Source organism: Mytilus trossulus, chromosome 11 (genome assembly GCF_036588685.1).
Source record: "Mytilus trossulus isolate FHL-02 chromosome 11, PNRI_Mtr1.1.1.hap1, whole genome shotgun sequence".
Taxonomy (NCBI): Eukaryota; Metazoa; Mollusca; class Bivalvia; order Mytilida; family Mytilidae; genus Mytilus; species Mytilus trossulus.
Window position 1 is genome coordinate 47,849,878 of NC_086383.1, and position 15,799 is coordinate 47,865,676.

Sequence of the window (15,799 nt, forward strand, 5' to 3'; positions counted from 1 at the left end):
TTTCTTTTCTTGTTTCCTTAATTCTACCCTTTTACCCTTTCGACGTTTGTAATTCCAGTTGAATAGAGATGTATATATTCAGACTCAATTTCTATTTATTTGATATTATTTACAAATAGTTAATCCTTTTATCTGCATCATCTTAATACTGAAGTTTGAAAAGTTGAATTATTCACGCCATATCCCTCTTTCAATGAAATATAGATAATTCATGCAAATGCATCAATTGAACTGAAATTTACCTAAAGTCATGTTTTGTATTAATGGTTTAAAATCATTTAAATTTTGCAAATTATGTTGATACGACTTATTGAAAAAAGTTACAATTAGATAAAAGAAAAGTAAATCATTACGCAAATGTGTTTTCGCATTTTAGAAAAAAAATATTTTGACATGATAGAAAGTTGTATCCTTATTCTTTGTTATTAAAAACAGCGCATGACCATGCAGTTTTACAAAATAGGTGTGCATAGGTTATGTATATATTCCTTAACACATTTATACCAATAACGTTTTGAAAGAAGTTGTGTCAGTAATGGTAAGGGAAATGCAATGTTATAAATTTATTGAATAATATTAGTTACATAGTTTACTAGTGACCTAATACGGTATATATATGGGGTCAGTAAATGTTATATGGGTTAAGAGCACAGTATGTACCGAATTTGTCTTACCGACTATCTTAGCGTGTTACATGTATCAAAGTGAGCAAGTATTCAAAGTTCAATACCGTTAGCATAAACTAAGAAACTACTTTCATTGGTTATATAAAAATAAATGCAAACATTAAGAACTTGTTAGCTTTAAATGCGGTTCATGAATTTATTTCAATATTTCATCTTCAATTGTTTCGTCTGTTGAAACCTTTAAGAATGTTTCTTAATATCATTTCGTTTTTATAAAGGGACGTTACACCGCCGCTAACCGTGTATTGAAATAAGATCCACCTACTGACTCAAAATGGAATAAACACGGTCTCCACGCAGTTGCTTTTAACTAATCATTCCTAGAAATATATAGGAGGTAAGATAACTGTGTGCATTTGTTCTTCTGGTTGCTTAGATATTTCTTGTCCTTGTTTGAATGGTCGGCTTGGTTTTGAATTCTTATAAAATAATATTGTTCTCAGGTGAAATTAATGGATAAAGTAAACAAAAGAACAGTCGTAAAATGCTTGTCATTTGTTTCATCAAACAAGGGCTTGAGTATCAGATTTCGCCTTCAACAGTATAGAACAAATCACTTTGTTTAAAAATACAAAATAGAAGTAAACAAAATACCTTTATTATACATCATTTTGTATCATGAAACATAAAAGAGACATGGAGCTATTCGTTTTGATAAAAAAAAAGTTTGCGTGTCATTATGGTTATTGACCTGTTTTGTTTTTTCAAATGTATTTAAGAGGCTGTCCAAGTAAATATCAGGCAAATCCTATAATATGGGCGGCACAACATAATTTTTTTCCCACTGAATTTTTGGTTCCAATGCGATGTTTATATCATACAAAGGATATACAGGTCAAAGATATTTTTGAATCAACAGTGGATGGTCCAGAAAATGATTTTAAAGTTCACTAACAATTCAACAAAATTTGTACAAAATGAAGAGTTATCTCCCCCTTTTCAATGAATGTTCAGTGCTTTCTATGTATTTTTTTCTATTTATTTGTTGCAGTTAGTATAAAAACACAATTTAACTTTGAAAAAGAATGAATTTGTGATATGAGATAGATGAAAAAATTTTGAAAACAAAATATGTCATGTGCCATCCACTGCCTGGTTTTTCCATGGACACCCTCTTAAAAACTGAAGCAGAAAATAATATAAAATTGAATTATATGGAAAAGACCGATGAAATTAAATCAATAAAACAAAATGTAAATAGAAACCAATGAACACGAAAGACGATTGATACAAATAAATATAAAGGATGACGCATATACAAATAAAGATCAAAATAAAAACAATGTCAGATGAATAAACAGCTGAAAACATTAACCATGCAAATAAATTATGATGAACATTAAACAAACACAAAACACATATAACGAGCTATATAGATAAAGGAAAACATATTTTATGCAAATTTTAAATGTAAAGAAATCCTGTCTCGTTCATTAAGAAGTTGTTAAAACTTTCTATCGAAGTTATATGATCAATAATATCCAATAGGCAATGGCCTTCCTCGTGTAAACACTACTCTACCTGGTTCTACCATTTTACCATTGGAAGGGGTGAGTTGTGCTGATTGTGAGTTCGGAAAGTCCGGGTAGTCTCGTAATCCGTGTACTCGGCTGCTGAAAAAAATGTTGACAAAGTGTTACATTTTGATCTCGTAATAAGACAACAGTTTATAGAATACACCATGCCTTTGCATAAAATTAGAACATTTTCATTTTTTTATTTTGTACTACTTACTAAATGTTCATTCCGAAGGTATTTTCTTCCTGTTCAATGTAACCGGCATTTGGTTAATCTTTTTGCGCTGTTTCTATCAATTCGCAGACAAAAACATTTTTAAACTAGGAATGAAACTATCTCGGTTTAAATTTCGCCCAGACAGTGTATATGCCTCTTTTGACTACACTGCTTCTATGCTTGCGACCAGATCGAACACACACAATAAAAATCCGCTACGTTTTAAATTGATATTAAAGCTTCACTGATGCACACGATACGAACCTACTACTGTTTAATTGCCTTGGTCTTCTTAATTCTTCATTTTTCAGGGATTCGTAGTCACTATCAAAATTCTCTGAGAAAAAGAAGAAACAAGAAACGCGATTAAACAGCAGTACATATTTTTTTAACATTCAGATGTGTAAACTTAGGTATGCGCTATGAAGTTTAGTACAGGTCTTTATATTGATTAGATAAACACTGATAACCACCTCAGTTATTATGGGATTGAGTCTGAAAATTTTGAATTTCTTTATTCAGTTACAAAAAAGAGCATATATTATGTTAAAGATGTTGAATCCTGGATGACTAATTTAACTTTTTTATGTATTATGACACAAACGAACATTCAAATTTGTCTGCCTATCTTAAAGATCGTGTACCATTATTTCGACTTATTGATGCATTTAATAAACTGAAACACATTCGAAACCCACCCTTGAAATTGTTTGTCACATTTGAGTTTCATTAAGCAGTATTTAGAACTGAGGGGTCACCTATATGTTTTTTTATACATACATTTGTAAATGGAACTCTTTCTTCAAATATGTTTTATTGTATTGTTTTGTATTGAAGTGTTTTTAATTGTGTCATTATTTATTTGTATTGCCTGACTTTTATAGGTGTACTATTTAATTAAATATTTGTTTATTGATAGTAACTTGTTTTTTTCTTTTTATAATATTGGATTTTACTCATAACTGGTCACCACTCTCCAATTATTTGACATACTTTTTTTCAATTAAGCGCACTGTCGTTTTGAAAATAATAACAAAAATATTCTAAAGAACAGTATTAAACATGAAAATGATACTTACTATCGTAATAATCGAATTCGTCAGCTCTCCTCGGATTTCTGAAAAATACAACAAACAGTTTGGTATGACATTACATAGTAAAATTATGTGGCCGAACATACATAAGAAGCAATTCACTGAAAGGAAAAATTGAATAATTGTTTTTTTTTTAAATTATAAAAGTCAATTCAAAGAAATGGACACATAACCTATAAGTAACAGCGCCTTTAAACAAATATTTGAAATATCTTGTCCTTTATATGTCTAATTTGCTGAAAAAAATACCTGTCAGTTAAATAACTTTGCAAAATTCAGAACTGTGAACACATCTTAAAATAATATTTGTTTTTCTATAACCTATTTACCTATATTCTTGTGGTGTTATGGTACGGGTCGGTCTGTTTCTGAAAATAGAATAAAAATATTGAACAAAAATAATAAAATTAATGTTTACCTACAAAAACGAAAGCAAGAACAAAGGAACATTAGTACATTCTGAAACAAAATAAAGACGATACTTTTCTCTATTTTCTATTAAAATGCTCATATATTTTTTAATACAATGAAGTTTTATGCTAAGTGTGTAGAAACATTAGTTAAAAAGTATCGCCCAATGGAATTTTAACCTCTTGTAACATATATCTAGTATTTAACATAATTTGGAATGATGATGTCCTTTTTTCAGCGAAAAATATAATTTGAAATAAAAAGAAAGAACTCCTTGTTACCTATGTTGACAGCAATTACAGTTTCTACTATTACACCAATTACAGAAGTCACATGGGTCGGGACCACAACACAATCCAGTATAGCAGCATCGAATACAGAAATAAAGGAACACTACAGCTAAAAGAGATGCTAAAATTATTGCCATCGAAAAGGCTGCAACTGCACCATCGTCATCCCAGAAATTATAAGGGTTAGCTGTCGTTGTTGTAGTAACAGTAGTTGTTGTCAATTCTTTATACAAGATGTCAACCGTTGATGTTGATGTGAGTGCTGGGCTTCCTTTATCGACAGCCGTTATTGTCATTGTATACATGGTTCCATATGCTAACGTTCCATCAGGTGAGGATAAAAGATAGACACCACAATCTGAGCCGATCTGATAGTATGTAAGAGCTGCTGATACTGCCGAAGTACCGCTACATGTGAACTCAGCGTTAGCTCCCGAGTCAGCATCTGTTGGAGCGGCACTGCCAATTGTTGTTCCTGGAGATGTATACTGGTTAACTGTAAGTAAACTACTGGCAGTAGAAAAAGATGGGGCGTTGTCATTTACATCCTAGTATAGAAAAACAAAGGACATTTAATAAAGAAACATTCAAACACTGAAGAAATAATGAAACTTGTGAGAAATGGTAATTTCTTTTTATAGATTTCATAATATCTAGCCCATTCACATCACATACTATCTTGTTTAAGTGATTAGGAAGTACACCACTAATTCATGGTTCCATTACTTTACTTTCTATGTTAAATTCCTCCATTTCAACCAAGCACACCTCTTTCATTTGCATTTCAAAGCAACACTTTATGGTGTCTTCTACTGAAAAAATCAACATACCTTACATGGCATATAAGAAAGAACTGGTTCCCGGAACTTCGGATGTACCAAACCAGGTACTTCAGATCTGACAAACAGACTAAATGTACCCTGTTTTTAAATTTGGGTGCATTTTTTTAATATTTAAAATTAAAAGTCCAAAAGTGTTCTACAATGATCACCAGTCCTTTAGCTTTCATTTGATGCCAAAAATACCTAAATATCCTACATATTTTGAAAGTTACACTCATGCGTAGGAACTATTTTGCGTTAAATATATACTACTTTCTGGTATGTGCTTTCTGACCGGGCCTGAATTAGTGGTGTTTCACCTATAACAGAACCAAACTTGCTATATTGACTTGAGTATTACTTTATTTCATTCTATGACCTATTTCAAGCAATAAAAAACAGATAAAGCTTTAGTCCAAATACTATTTTACTAATTTTAAGCTCAAATTGGATTGGTAGTAATATATGGGTTATTCAAAGAAAACTGCATATGGATATTATATTTTGGTCAAAATACTTTTTTATTCTCAATATCATTGTTTAATTTATTGATATCTTTTCGGAAGGCTATGTACTTACCAATAGTCATATTTTTATCAGAGGTTCTTCGTTAAATACAAAAATATTAGTCCAAAGTTCAGATATAATTGAGAATATTGTCCCCCCCTTTTTTCTTCAAATTGGAAAAGGGCATTTTTTTTAATAAACCATACTTCTGTGGTTAAACATAGATTATTAAGAGCAATTTATATATCCCGCAGCCAGATAACTTGCTAAACTGGTTCAAAATTGCATGCACAGTAAGATTTTGGAATTCTTATATGAGTATATACCATTTGCCTAGATTGTAAAAGGCTACCATAAGAAAAACATTAAAACTTTTAAAAAATCTTAGGATCATTTGACCAAGAGCCTTTCTGTACCATACACAAGTCATAATATACATGTTTTATTGATTTCAATCACAAATAATGCAAAAATATGAACTTGGAGTCAAGTCTTAACTGCATGCATGTTGTATGACCATAAAAGGCTACACAACCTTAGTATGCCAATTCAAGAGTTGAAATTTCCTTTAAACAAAATTATTAACCAAATAAAGATGACTGAACATGATTACTAACATCTTTGACTTATTTTCATTGGAATAGGTACAACTTCTAAAAATTGGATTTCTGATAATTCTCTGTAATAGGAAGTACACCACTAATTCATGGTCCCATTACTTTCTATGTTAAATTCCTCCATTTCAACCAAGCACACCTCTTTCATTTTAAGTTCAAATAAAGTGGCAATAATTGCATTTCAAAGCAACACTTTATGGTGTCTTCTACTAAAAAAATCAACATACCTTACATGGCATATAAGAAAGAACTGGTTCCCGGAACTTCGAATGTACCAAAACAGGTACTTCAGATCTGACAAACAAACTAAATGTACCCTCTTTTTAAATTTTGGTGCAGTTTCTTTAATATTTAAAATTAAAGTGTTCTACAATAATCACCAGTCCTTTAGCTTTTATTTGATGCCAAAAATACCTAAATATCCTACATATTTTGAAAGTTACACTCATGCGTAGGAACTATTTTGCGTTAAATATGTACTACTTTCGGGTATGTGCTTTCTGGCCGGGCCTGAATAAGGGTGTTACACCATTATATACATTTACTTTAGAAGCAACCAGATACAATAAAAATACACCAAAGCAACTGTGATATAAATATTTCTGTTTACAGTTTGTTGATTTAGTACTTACATGCTGTTATGCATTCAACAATTACAAAAAAAATATATATGTCTGAGTAACAAAGCAAAAGGACAAAAACATAACAGCCAATATCTAAGAGAGTTTGAGAGTTATACCTTTACTGTACATTTATTATGTTTCCCTCGATATGTTCCGGCTTAAGATACTGCATCGTTTGCTAATAGTCGTTATTTATTTCGATCTATCTTTGCGGTGTAGTATCCCATGCTAACATTTAGTGTTTGTTTAACAGGAGTTGCTGATATTTACACACGCGATCTACTAGTTGGGGATGACGTATTGTATGCGAACAGTAATTATTAGTTTTTTGTTTCACCATATATATGACAAACTTGGTAGTGTATACTTACAGTAACTGTGATTTCGACCTGAGATGTACCGGTTTTAGAGGTTGTGTCAGTACAAATTACTGTGAGATATACTAGATAAGGCATTGCACTATTATCTATATCATAATGTACAGCATAATTAATTATTCCAGTTGAAGCGTCAATGGCAAATCTGAAAATACGACAGAAATAAAAGTAACTTGTGTTAACTCAATATTCATAAAGTAATTTCTACAGTTTAGAAAATACTACGCCGTACGTCTAAACATTACAATATATATAGCAAGCCTTTCATATAACCGGTGAGTATGATTGTCATCTCTGATTGACAATTCAATTAAAACTTTCAAAAAGAATATAAAACTAAAGTTCTATTTGATTTATACAAAGTTACGATTCAGCTTTACTTTGTATTCTTATTCATCTCAGAGTAGGTAGTCTTTACAGGAATATATACGGCAACACGTATTATGTTATAAACATTTTCGGATTAGAAAAATATAGATAGCCACGGAACGGACAGAAGTTCTTTGCAAGAAAACATATTTATAGGAATGAACTTTTTACTTAGGTAAATACCCAAATTTAGAATAACAGTTTTTGATTGAACGTCCATTTGTAAAGCATGATGCTTGATCACACAAGAAACGTAAAGAAAAATATTATTTCTGTGTTAAAGTTATGGTACGTACCTATTAAGACCGTAAGATTTACAAATTTGATTAAAATAGAAATCATTTAAAGGATTGTTATGCAGACTGACTCTATGAATTTCGTAACGATACCGTTATCAACTAAGAATCAACAACTTTCAAAGAATTGTCTGGAATCAGACTTTACAATAGCGGTAGAGAGACCTCTCCCACTCGACAGTAAATCTTATCATAAGGGCGTGTCCGTTTAACTATCTGATGAACTCATATGCAACCGAGTCGATGGGAATGGAGGCGTAAATCTATTCGCCTGTTGTCCCGATTTAAGAACCCTTCAAAGAAATGAAAAAGGACTTCAAAAGTGCCATATCTTGCATGTTACATTTCTGCGTTTCATTTAACAGTTAAGGTGTACATTGAAAGCACTGTTACCTGGTAGATCCTGGCGAAGAATATTCATATTGGATTTCGATGAGTAGTTTTCCCCGTCCAAAATATGAATGCAACTGGCCACACCAAAAAAACCACATTGCAATGAACTATTTTATTTGTTTGTTTTTTACCTGTTGCTATTATTAAAGCTCAGGAAGGAATATGAATACGTCGAGGTTCCATCATAATCACTCACAACAAAATTTGGGTTCATAGATCCGGTTCCACTCTAAATAGTAAAGAAAATGTCAAACGACTTATTAATAACATAAAGAATTAGTTTGATCACTTCGACAGGCAACACCAATACATTCTTTATTTAAAGGTAAAACAAATGATTGTCGACATAAATAAAGTACTTTCTATTAAAATCATTTTAAATAATATTGATAAATGTTCTTCAATCAGCAGTATCATAAAGTACAAGGATGGACCTAATTCTAGAAAAAAATGTTTTTTTTATTTATGTTAGAAAAAATGTATCAATACTTAACAAAAACTTACGGCTCCTTCTGGGGCAGTCACGTGATACAATGATTGGTCGAAATAACATGCCTCATGGGCGTTCTGAATGTTAATGTAAAGTATAGAAGTGGTGGAAGCCATTGTGTCATCGACAGTAAATGTTATGTTGTAAAAATTCCTTGTCTCGTAATCAAAACTTTGTCCTGATGCCAAGCGTAGTTCTAAAGCTGTAAAATATATTGTTTGATTGATGATTTGGTTAATTAAATTTTCGATTGTTCGTAAAATAAGCATGTATAACTCTCGGAATGAGTTTGAACCGCAATCCACAGGCAGAAAACAAAATTAAAACTGAACCAAAAATTGGTTTTATCAACCTCAATTCCTGTTTTGCTATCTATCTAATACATAAGGCCAGCTGTTTATGTCATATATGTGCAAACGTAAGTAATCAGTATTTTCTATCGGTTTGATGTTCCATTTTTTTTTATGGTGGAATGAAATTGGTTTTCTTATATGAGCCAGTTCATGCGAAAAGGTAGAAAAAGTCCTTTTGGGAAACTTTACAGGACACGTTATCAAAGTTTGTTATAGTATTTTTGAAAAACGATTTATCCGAGAAAAAAAATACATTAATGTTACATTCATAAGATTGTCAATTCTATCCCGAATTTGTCAATGAAAACAGAAAAAGACGTGGAAATATCTGCATTTTTGGTATTTGAGCAAGTGTAAAATCGATTGTTCCCCGGACTAATGATATAACGACCAGAAACTTAAAAAATTTACGACACTACAGAGTCAAAGGTCAACAATTTCAGTTAGTTCTACAGGTTTAAAGAAAGTAAGACAACATTAAAACATGAGAGAAAATACAAAAACTATGACATCTTGTGTTTTAGAAATTGAAATTGAAGTTAAGTTAAGTTATTTAATATTATATAAATCAACCTTAGATGGACGGGATTCGAACCTTTGCCCGGATAGATTGCATTGATATCGGCATCGTAAGCGAGAGCATTATCCCCACTTCTACCGGGGTTAACATTATCAATTGGCAAATCAAGCCATTTAAACTGTACTTTGAAAATAATTGAAATATATGAAATAATTCATTAAAAATCTTGATAAAACTAAAAGGGGGTATCTCAACACTCGCAGGTGCGTGTAGATTACAGCTTGATGATATGAGGAAAAGTAAATATGTTTTATAAATCACAAGTCTACTACCAATAATTATGCACACTTTTTAGAATTTCGTAAAGTTTTCGTTTTTGTACCTTTTCGCATTGACTGGCTCATATATCAATGGCGTCATTCTACATGAATATCATAGATTATTGCAAAAAAGGGATGAAAATGTCAAAACTTGGTTCAAACCAGAACTATTTGCACGAATCTTTAAAAATGATGCATAATCAGAATGAGTTGAGCCCTATTGCACTTTTTTTTATAATATGTTTTAATGTTACCCATATTTCAAAGGAGGTCAGTGGAGGATTAAACGGCTCCCACCAAAAGTAAAATCACAAAAATACTAAACTAATCAAATGGCAAAATCAAAAGCTCAAACAGATCAAACGAGTCGATAACAACTGTCACATTCCTGACTTTATACAGGCACATTAATGTATAAAATGGTGGATTGAACCTAGTTTTATAGCTAGCTAAACCTGTAACTTGTATGGCAGTTGCATTAAATTCCAGTATGTTGACATCGGTACATGAACAAAACAAACAAACATATTAGATACAATGGTTAAATACACTATATTATAAAAGTACCTGACCCAAATTTGGAGCATGTATTTGAGTGGTTGTCCTTTAGGCGGATGCATAATCAAAACGAGTTGAATCCCTTTTAACTATTGTTTTATATAATGTTTTTATGTTGTGCAGTTACCAAACTTTACAAGGAGGTAAGGGGAGGATTGAACGGCTGTTTGAACAAGGTTTAATTCCTCCCTATTCTTACAGTGCCTGAACTAAGTTTGGAGCCTTTATTTTAGTGGTTGAGGTTTTTATTGCTATTATTCATTTTTTTTTATTGTCATATACATTTTGTTCTTGTGTTTTCATGTTGCATCACTGTCCTAGGTTTATGAGGATGATTTTGCGCCTAACATGGTTAACAAGCCGAATGCTGTAGGTGCCAAAGTCAGTGATCTTCGTGTGCTGTTGCACATTATTTATTTTTTTCGTTTATTATTCTATTCATAAAACAAACCATCAGTTTAATCGTTTAAATTGCTTTCAGTTTCTGTGTGTGTTACGTTTCGGTGTTATGTCGTTGTTCTCCTCTTATATTTAATGCGTTTCCCTCGGTTTTAGTTTGATACCCCGATTTTGTTTTTTGTCCATGGATTCATGAGTTTTGAACAGCGGTATACTACTTTTGCCTTTATTTGCATTTGTTATTGCGGATTTTTTTTAGTTTGCTATTGAAGAGTTGTCTAATGAATTACGATACGACATCTTCTTCTTTTTATATTGAAGGAGACGCTTTCCCTCCATAAACATATATGTAAAACCCATGATGTCGATGAAATTAATACCCATTATAAATTAACAATAAATTGCAGTAAAATAATACTATTCCATGACTTACTGTTTGTACTAAAAGAGAACTTGGAAGTGTCTGTTACAGGATTAACATTCATGGAATAACTCAAAGCTGCTCCCACATCATTATCCTGTGACGTCAGAGAATACAGCAAAGTTCCACTAGCAGTGTCTTCAGCGATAGTTATGGTTTGTGGGGTCAGCAAATTTGTCCAGTATGGTACTTTATTAACATCTAGAAAAAAAATAGGTCCTTTACCATAGGCTTGTTACTTCACTTTTTGTATATTTTGATTTTTTCCCTTTCTTTACATATCTTTCTAAACCTTTTAGAATATTTTTTTCGCTGTATATTTGTTGTAGTAATTTCTTCTTTTGTTTTATGTCAGAGCACATAAATAAAGCGTATACCGTTTAATTTACTTCCTGATAAGTATATAATTAGAATTTGAACGGACAAGAATTAATTATTGTAAATATGCGTTAAACATGGCATTTGTGTTGCACTGAGAACCAGTCATTATAAGACACTAACATTGAACAAATAATGACATATAAACAGAGAGAAAACACACTCATAGCATAATTGATATGGCCAATAAAACGTATGGGTAAAGGTAGATATAACTGTAGTACAAACCTCCTATGATATGTTCATTGTAAGGATGTTTCTGTTGTTAAAAGTTGTAAGTGGAATATTAAGAATAACGGGCATCATGAGAATGATTTACTTAAATGTTTTCAAATGTCTCACAAAACATCAGAAAGCAAAATGCTTCTTCAGGGTATTGTAAAATGTATCAATATTACTCAATTATTATTCTAACGTTGTTTGGAATCGCAGTTTCCGAACATTTTAATTCCATCACAGATCTTTTCAAGGAACCTAGTACTTATTTTATTTTGAAACCGGAAAATCAGCGTTATTATTTAAAGATAATTACAGAATACAATTATTGAAAATTCTTCGGGAACTGTTAGCCATAGAAATTTACAAGAATATTATTTTCTCTCATTCAAAACAATTAATTAGTACTGCTATGATGAAGACAGTTTTAGGAACAGTCTTTAAACAATTAATGTGTTGAGGTCTTACTGTGCATGTTTATTCTGAGATGTTCTTCTGCTATAATGGTACCATCTGAGACTGTTACCCAAAGATCTGCTGGTGAAGCGATTTGTCGGTTCAAATGGTCGTTATTTGTTACCTTACCACTCGCTACAAAATTAAAAAAGTGATTATTACAATTTTATGCTGACATAAGATACTAGTAGGTTTATTTATACTTCGTTTCTAGTTTTGTATTAAAAAGATTTTGATGAATTAACTTTTAAGCATCAGAAATGAAACAGGCGATTGATTGCAAAACTCGAATAATCAAAAAGTGTACATTTTTTTTTGGTTAAGTGTAGCATTCATTGTGGTAGGCACCTAGTTTGTCTGAGAGATAGAAGATCTAATTTCTTATGCATATTACCGAGGGTTGATGTATATATAGCTATAGTAATTTCGTGGTTTTTGTAAGACAATTTCTATATTTCAAACATTTCTAAGTCAATGCATATGATTAAATCCGTCCTTAACCTATCGGCGCCTATCATAGCCGCTTCGCTTATTTAATATCAGACATGGTACAAAAAAGTAATGACGGAGCATGTAAGAATAATTTTAATTTTCAAAAAGATTTTAAGAATAACAAGTTTTGTAACGAATTCCAGAGAAACTTTCATCAATATAAGATAGTCATGAAGACAAAGTACTTGCAGGTTGACACACACAGTAAGATTTATTGACTATATCTACAACCACCATCAAAACAGCTGCCCATAATTTAGAATGTATAATCTGATTTCAGAAATCTAAATGAAACTCACATGCATCAATTGAAAAATCAGTCATAGGAGAGATCGTATACGATAGTAATCCACTATTTGATGCAGAGGTTGCCGAAACAGTATACAATGTGGTCCCAGCTCCCGTTATTGATGCATCGAATGACGTCGTTGATACTGTAATTTTTTTTATAATAATTAAATTTATAATAATTAGCAACGCAAGCTATCTTATTTCAAGAATTATAGCTTTTTAGAAATAATTCGTAAATTCGACAGATTAACGTTGATTGACTTCAACTATGTATACGTATTGTGATACGTTTACTTTTCTACATTGGCTAGAGGTATAGGGGAGGGTAATAAAATTGTTTAACCCCTTCGCATTTTTGCGCCTGTCCCAAGTCAGGAGCCTCTGGCCTTTGTTTGTCTTGTAGTAATTTTAATTTTAGTTTCTTGTGTATAATTTGGAGTTTAGTATGGCGTTCACTATCACTGAACAAGTATATATATATGTTTCGGGGCCAGGTGAAGGACGCCTCCAGGTGCAGGAATTTCTCGCTGCAATTAAGACCTATTGGTGACCTTCTGCTGTTGTTTGTTCTATGGTCGGGTTGTTGTCTCTTTGACACATTCCCCATTTCCATTCTCAATCTTATACTTATATGAAAACAAGAAGACATGATATGATTGCCAATGAGACAACTATATAGCAAAATCAAAAGAAATATAAACAAAAGAATGAAGATAGGACATTGTCAGGCCTTCAACAATGAGAAACACGGTAATGTAAGACTTCGAAGACTACTGACAAAATGTGAAACAATTTAAAAAAAAAAAGTTTATGCTGAAACAATCAATGAAAAACAAATAAAACCAATGACAACATTCAGTTTGTCTCTGATCCCTCTATAAAAGTGTTTATAAACAAATAAAGAATGCAACACATTTGATTGATATGTAAACTGATTCTGATAATTCTGACATTGATGATAAAGATGAGGCTATATTGGATCGTATCATTATAATACACTTACCAGGCATGTTTGTAAACTGCAATAAATCATTATCTATCACCTTAACAGTCAGGATTCCAGTTCGTGGGGTCGTATTGCTATCATCACAGGCTATAGTTACAGTAAACTGGGTTGTATTAGCATAATCAAAAGAAGGGCTTACTGTATTTACAGTCCATTCTGTCAAATAAAATACATTCAAGCAAACATTAGAAATTTAGCATTTAACATGCAAATGTGTGCAGTTTTTTTTTATAGAAATCCATATCAACTTTAGTATTAATTTTCAGTGGATACATTTGTTAAAAAAATAAAATGAAACAGTATTTACCTTATATACTTGATCCATTCACCGATTTAAATAAACAATCAAATGAAAAGCAACAAAACCAGTGATGTTCATACTAAATTCTTATTTATCAATGGGATATTTGATAAATGTGAAATAAAGACTTTTATCTGTAATTGTGACAAACTTTCAAAAAATATTTTTTCTCGAAACAATTTACCAGGAACTAATTGAGTTCTGTAACAAAACGTTGCCTTGTTATGATCTTGTTGTTCAAATTACACTGATATAAAGTAGGTATGTCGAATAATCATACAAAATCATGAAAACCTTATCATTACAAAAACGCCATACATAATTCGGATTGAACGAGGAGTCGTTGAGTTAACGAGTAATAATGAATTATAAAAGGATCAGACAATATCATATTTGAATAAGCAAATTAAGATGGAAAAATGGGAATAATATTACTTGGTATAAGAGTGTTGTAAGTTACATCAAACTGTCCCCAAGTAGGTGCTATAGAACTGATAGAACACGCAAACGCATCTCCGTCAGGGTCTGAAGCTGTTATTTGATATATAATACGCGAATCTGTTTCTAATTCTCCAACACTTCTTTCTGTGGGGAGTCCCGAGAATAGTGGAGCCTGAAAATTAATTGACAAGTGTAAAATGAACATGAACATAAGTATACATGTTAGAAGTTTAGACCAAGGTTTACAGCAACAAGGAGAAAAAGTATATATTACAAGCTAAAAGGAAAGATAATCAACTGATAAAAGCAATCAAAGACATAAAAGCCTGAAAGTCAACATATGATCTAATATTAGTATGTGTCCTTTCTCTGAAAGGAAGGGAGTGATGCAATCTGATGCATGGCTCAGAAAATACATATTTGATTTGAAATTCTTAAGATAAACAAAAAAAACATTTCAATTTGAACACATATCATAAAAGTGTTATATATAAGGCATATACAATAGCAAGACGGATACACGTTTGTTTGTGTCAATGACTGAATAAGAAAATGTCAAACGAAAAATAGGGAACACAATGATTAAATACGCCTGGTCTTTTCCCAAAAAAGAAAAAGCTAAAAAAATCTACTAATTATAAACATAATTTATCTTCAAATGAATATCTACTCAGTTGCTTTATTTTCGTATACACTGTTTACATAACAAAATCAAATTCTTAAAACAAATCTTGCTTTAAAAAATAGTTTCCACATTTCAAACGTCTCATGACCATTACGTTGGTTTTCTATATACTTTATTGTACATGTTTTTGAACCCTATAAGATATATTGTTTGATTAAATGCTATTACACTGTGGCACTCATATGTAAGTAAGTCCAACTTTATGATTCGGCATATTGACAAAAAATGCAAACGTAAGCAAAGATGACCTTTTC

General features: G+C 31.5%; 1 protein-coding gene across 4 annotated transcripts; it reads right to left on the minus strand.

The window, feature by feature from the left end:
- Nucleotides 1-2,057: 2,057 nt before the first annotated feature.
- On the minus strand, nucleotides 2,058-15,023 carry LOC134691241 (cadherin EGF LAG seven-pass G-type receptor fmi-1-like). Of its 4 annotated transcripts, none has more exons than XM_063551622.1 (13): nucleotides 14,855-15,020; nucleotides 14,116-14,274; nucleotides 13,121-13,255; nucleotides 12,342-12,464; nucleotides 11,292-11,480; nucleotides 8,723-8,910; nucleotides 8,350-8,447; nucleotides 7,155-7,305; nucleotides 4,207-4,763; nucleotides 3,844-3,882; nucleotides 3,500-3,537; nucleotides 2,685-2,757; nucleotides 2,058-2,296 (listed from the first exon to the last, which is right to left on the minus strand). In XM_063551622.1, exons 2-13 carry the CDS (start codon nucleotides 14,120-14,122, stop codon nucleotides 2,158-2,160), a joined length of 1,737 nt encoding a protein of 578 aa, XP_063407692.1. In that variant the 5' UTR covers nucleotides 14,123-14,274; nucleotides 14,855-15,020; the 3' UTR covers nucleotides 2,058-2,157. The 4 variants fall into 4 exon arrangements, with proteins under 4 accessions (XP_063407692.1, XP_063407691.1, XP_063407694.1 ...); XM_063551621.1 differs by having other exon boundaries at nucleotides 2,058-2,299; XM_063551624.1 differs by lacking the exon at nucleotides 2,685-2,757 and having other exon boundaries at nucleotides 14,855-15,023.
- Nucleotides 15,024-15,799: the final 776 nt, after the last annotated feature.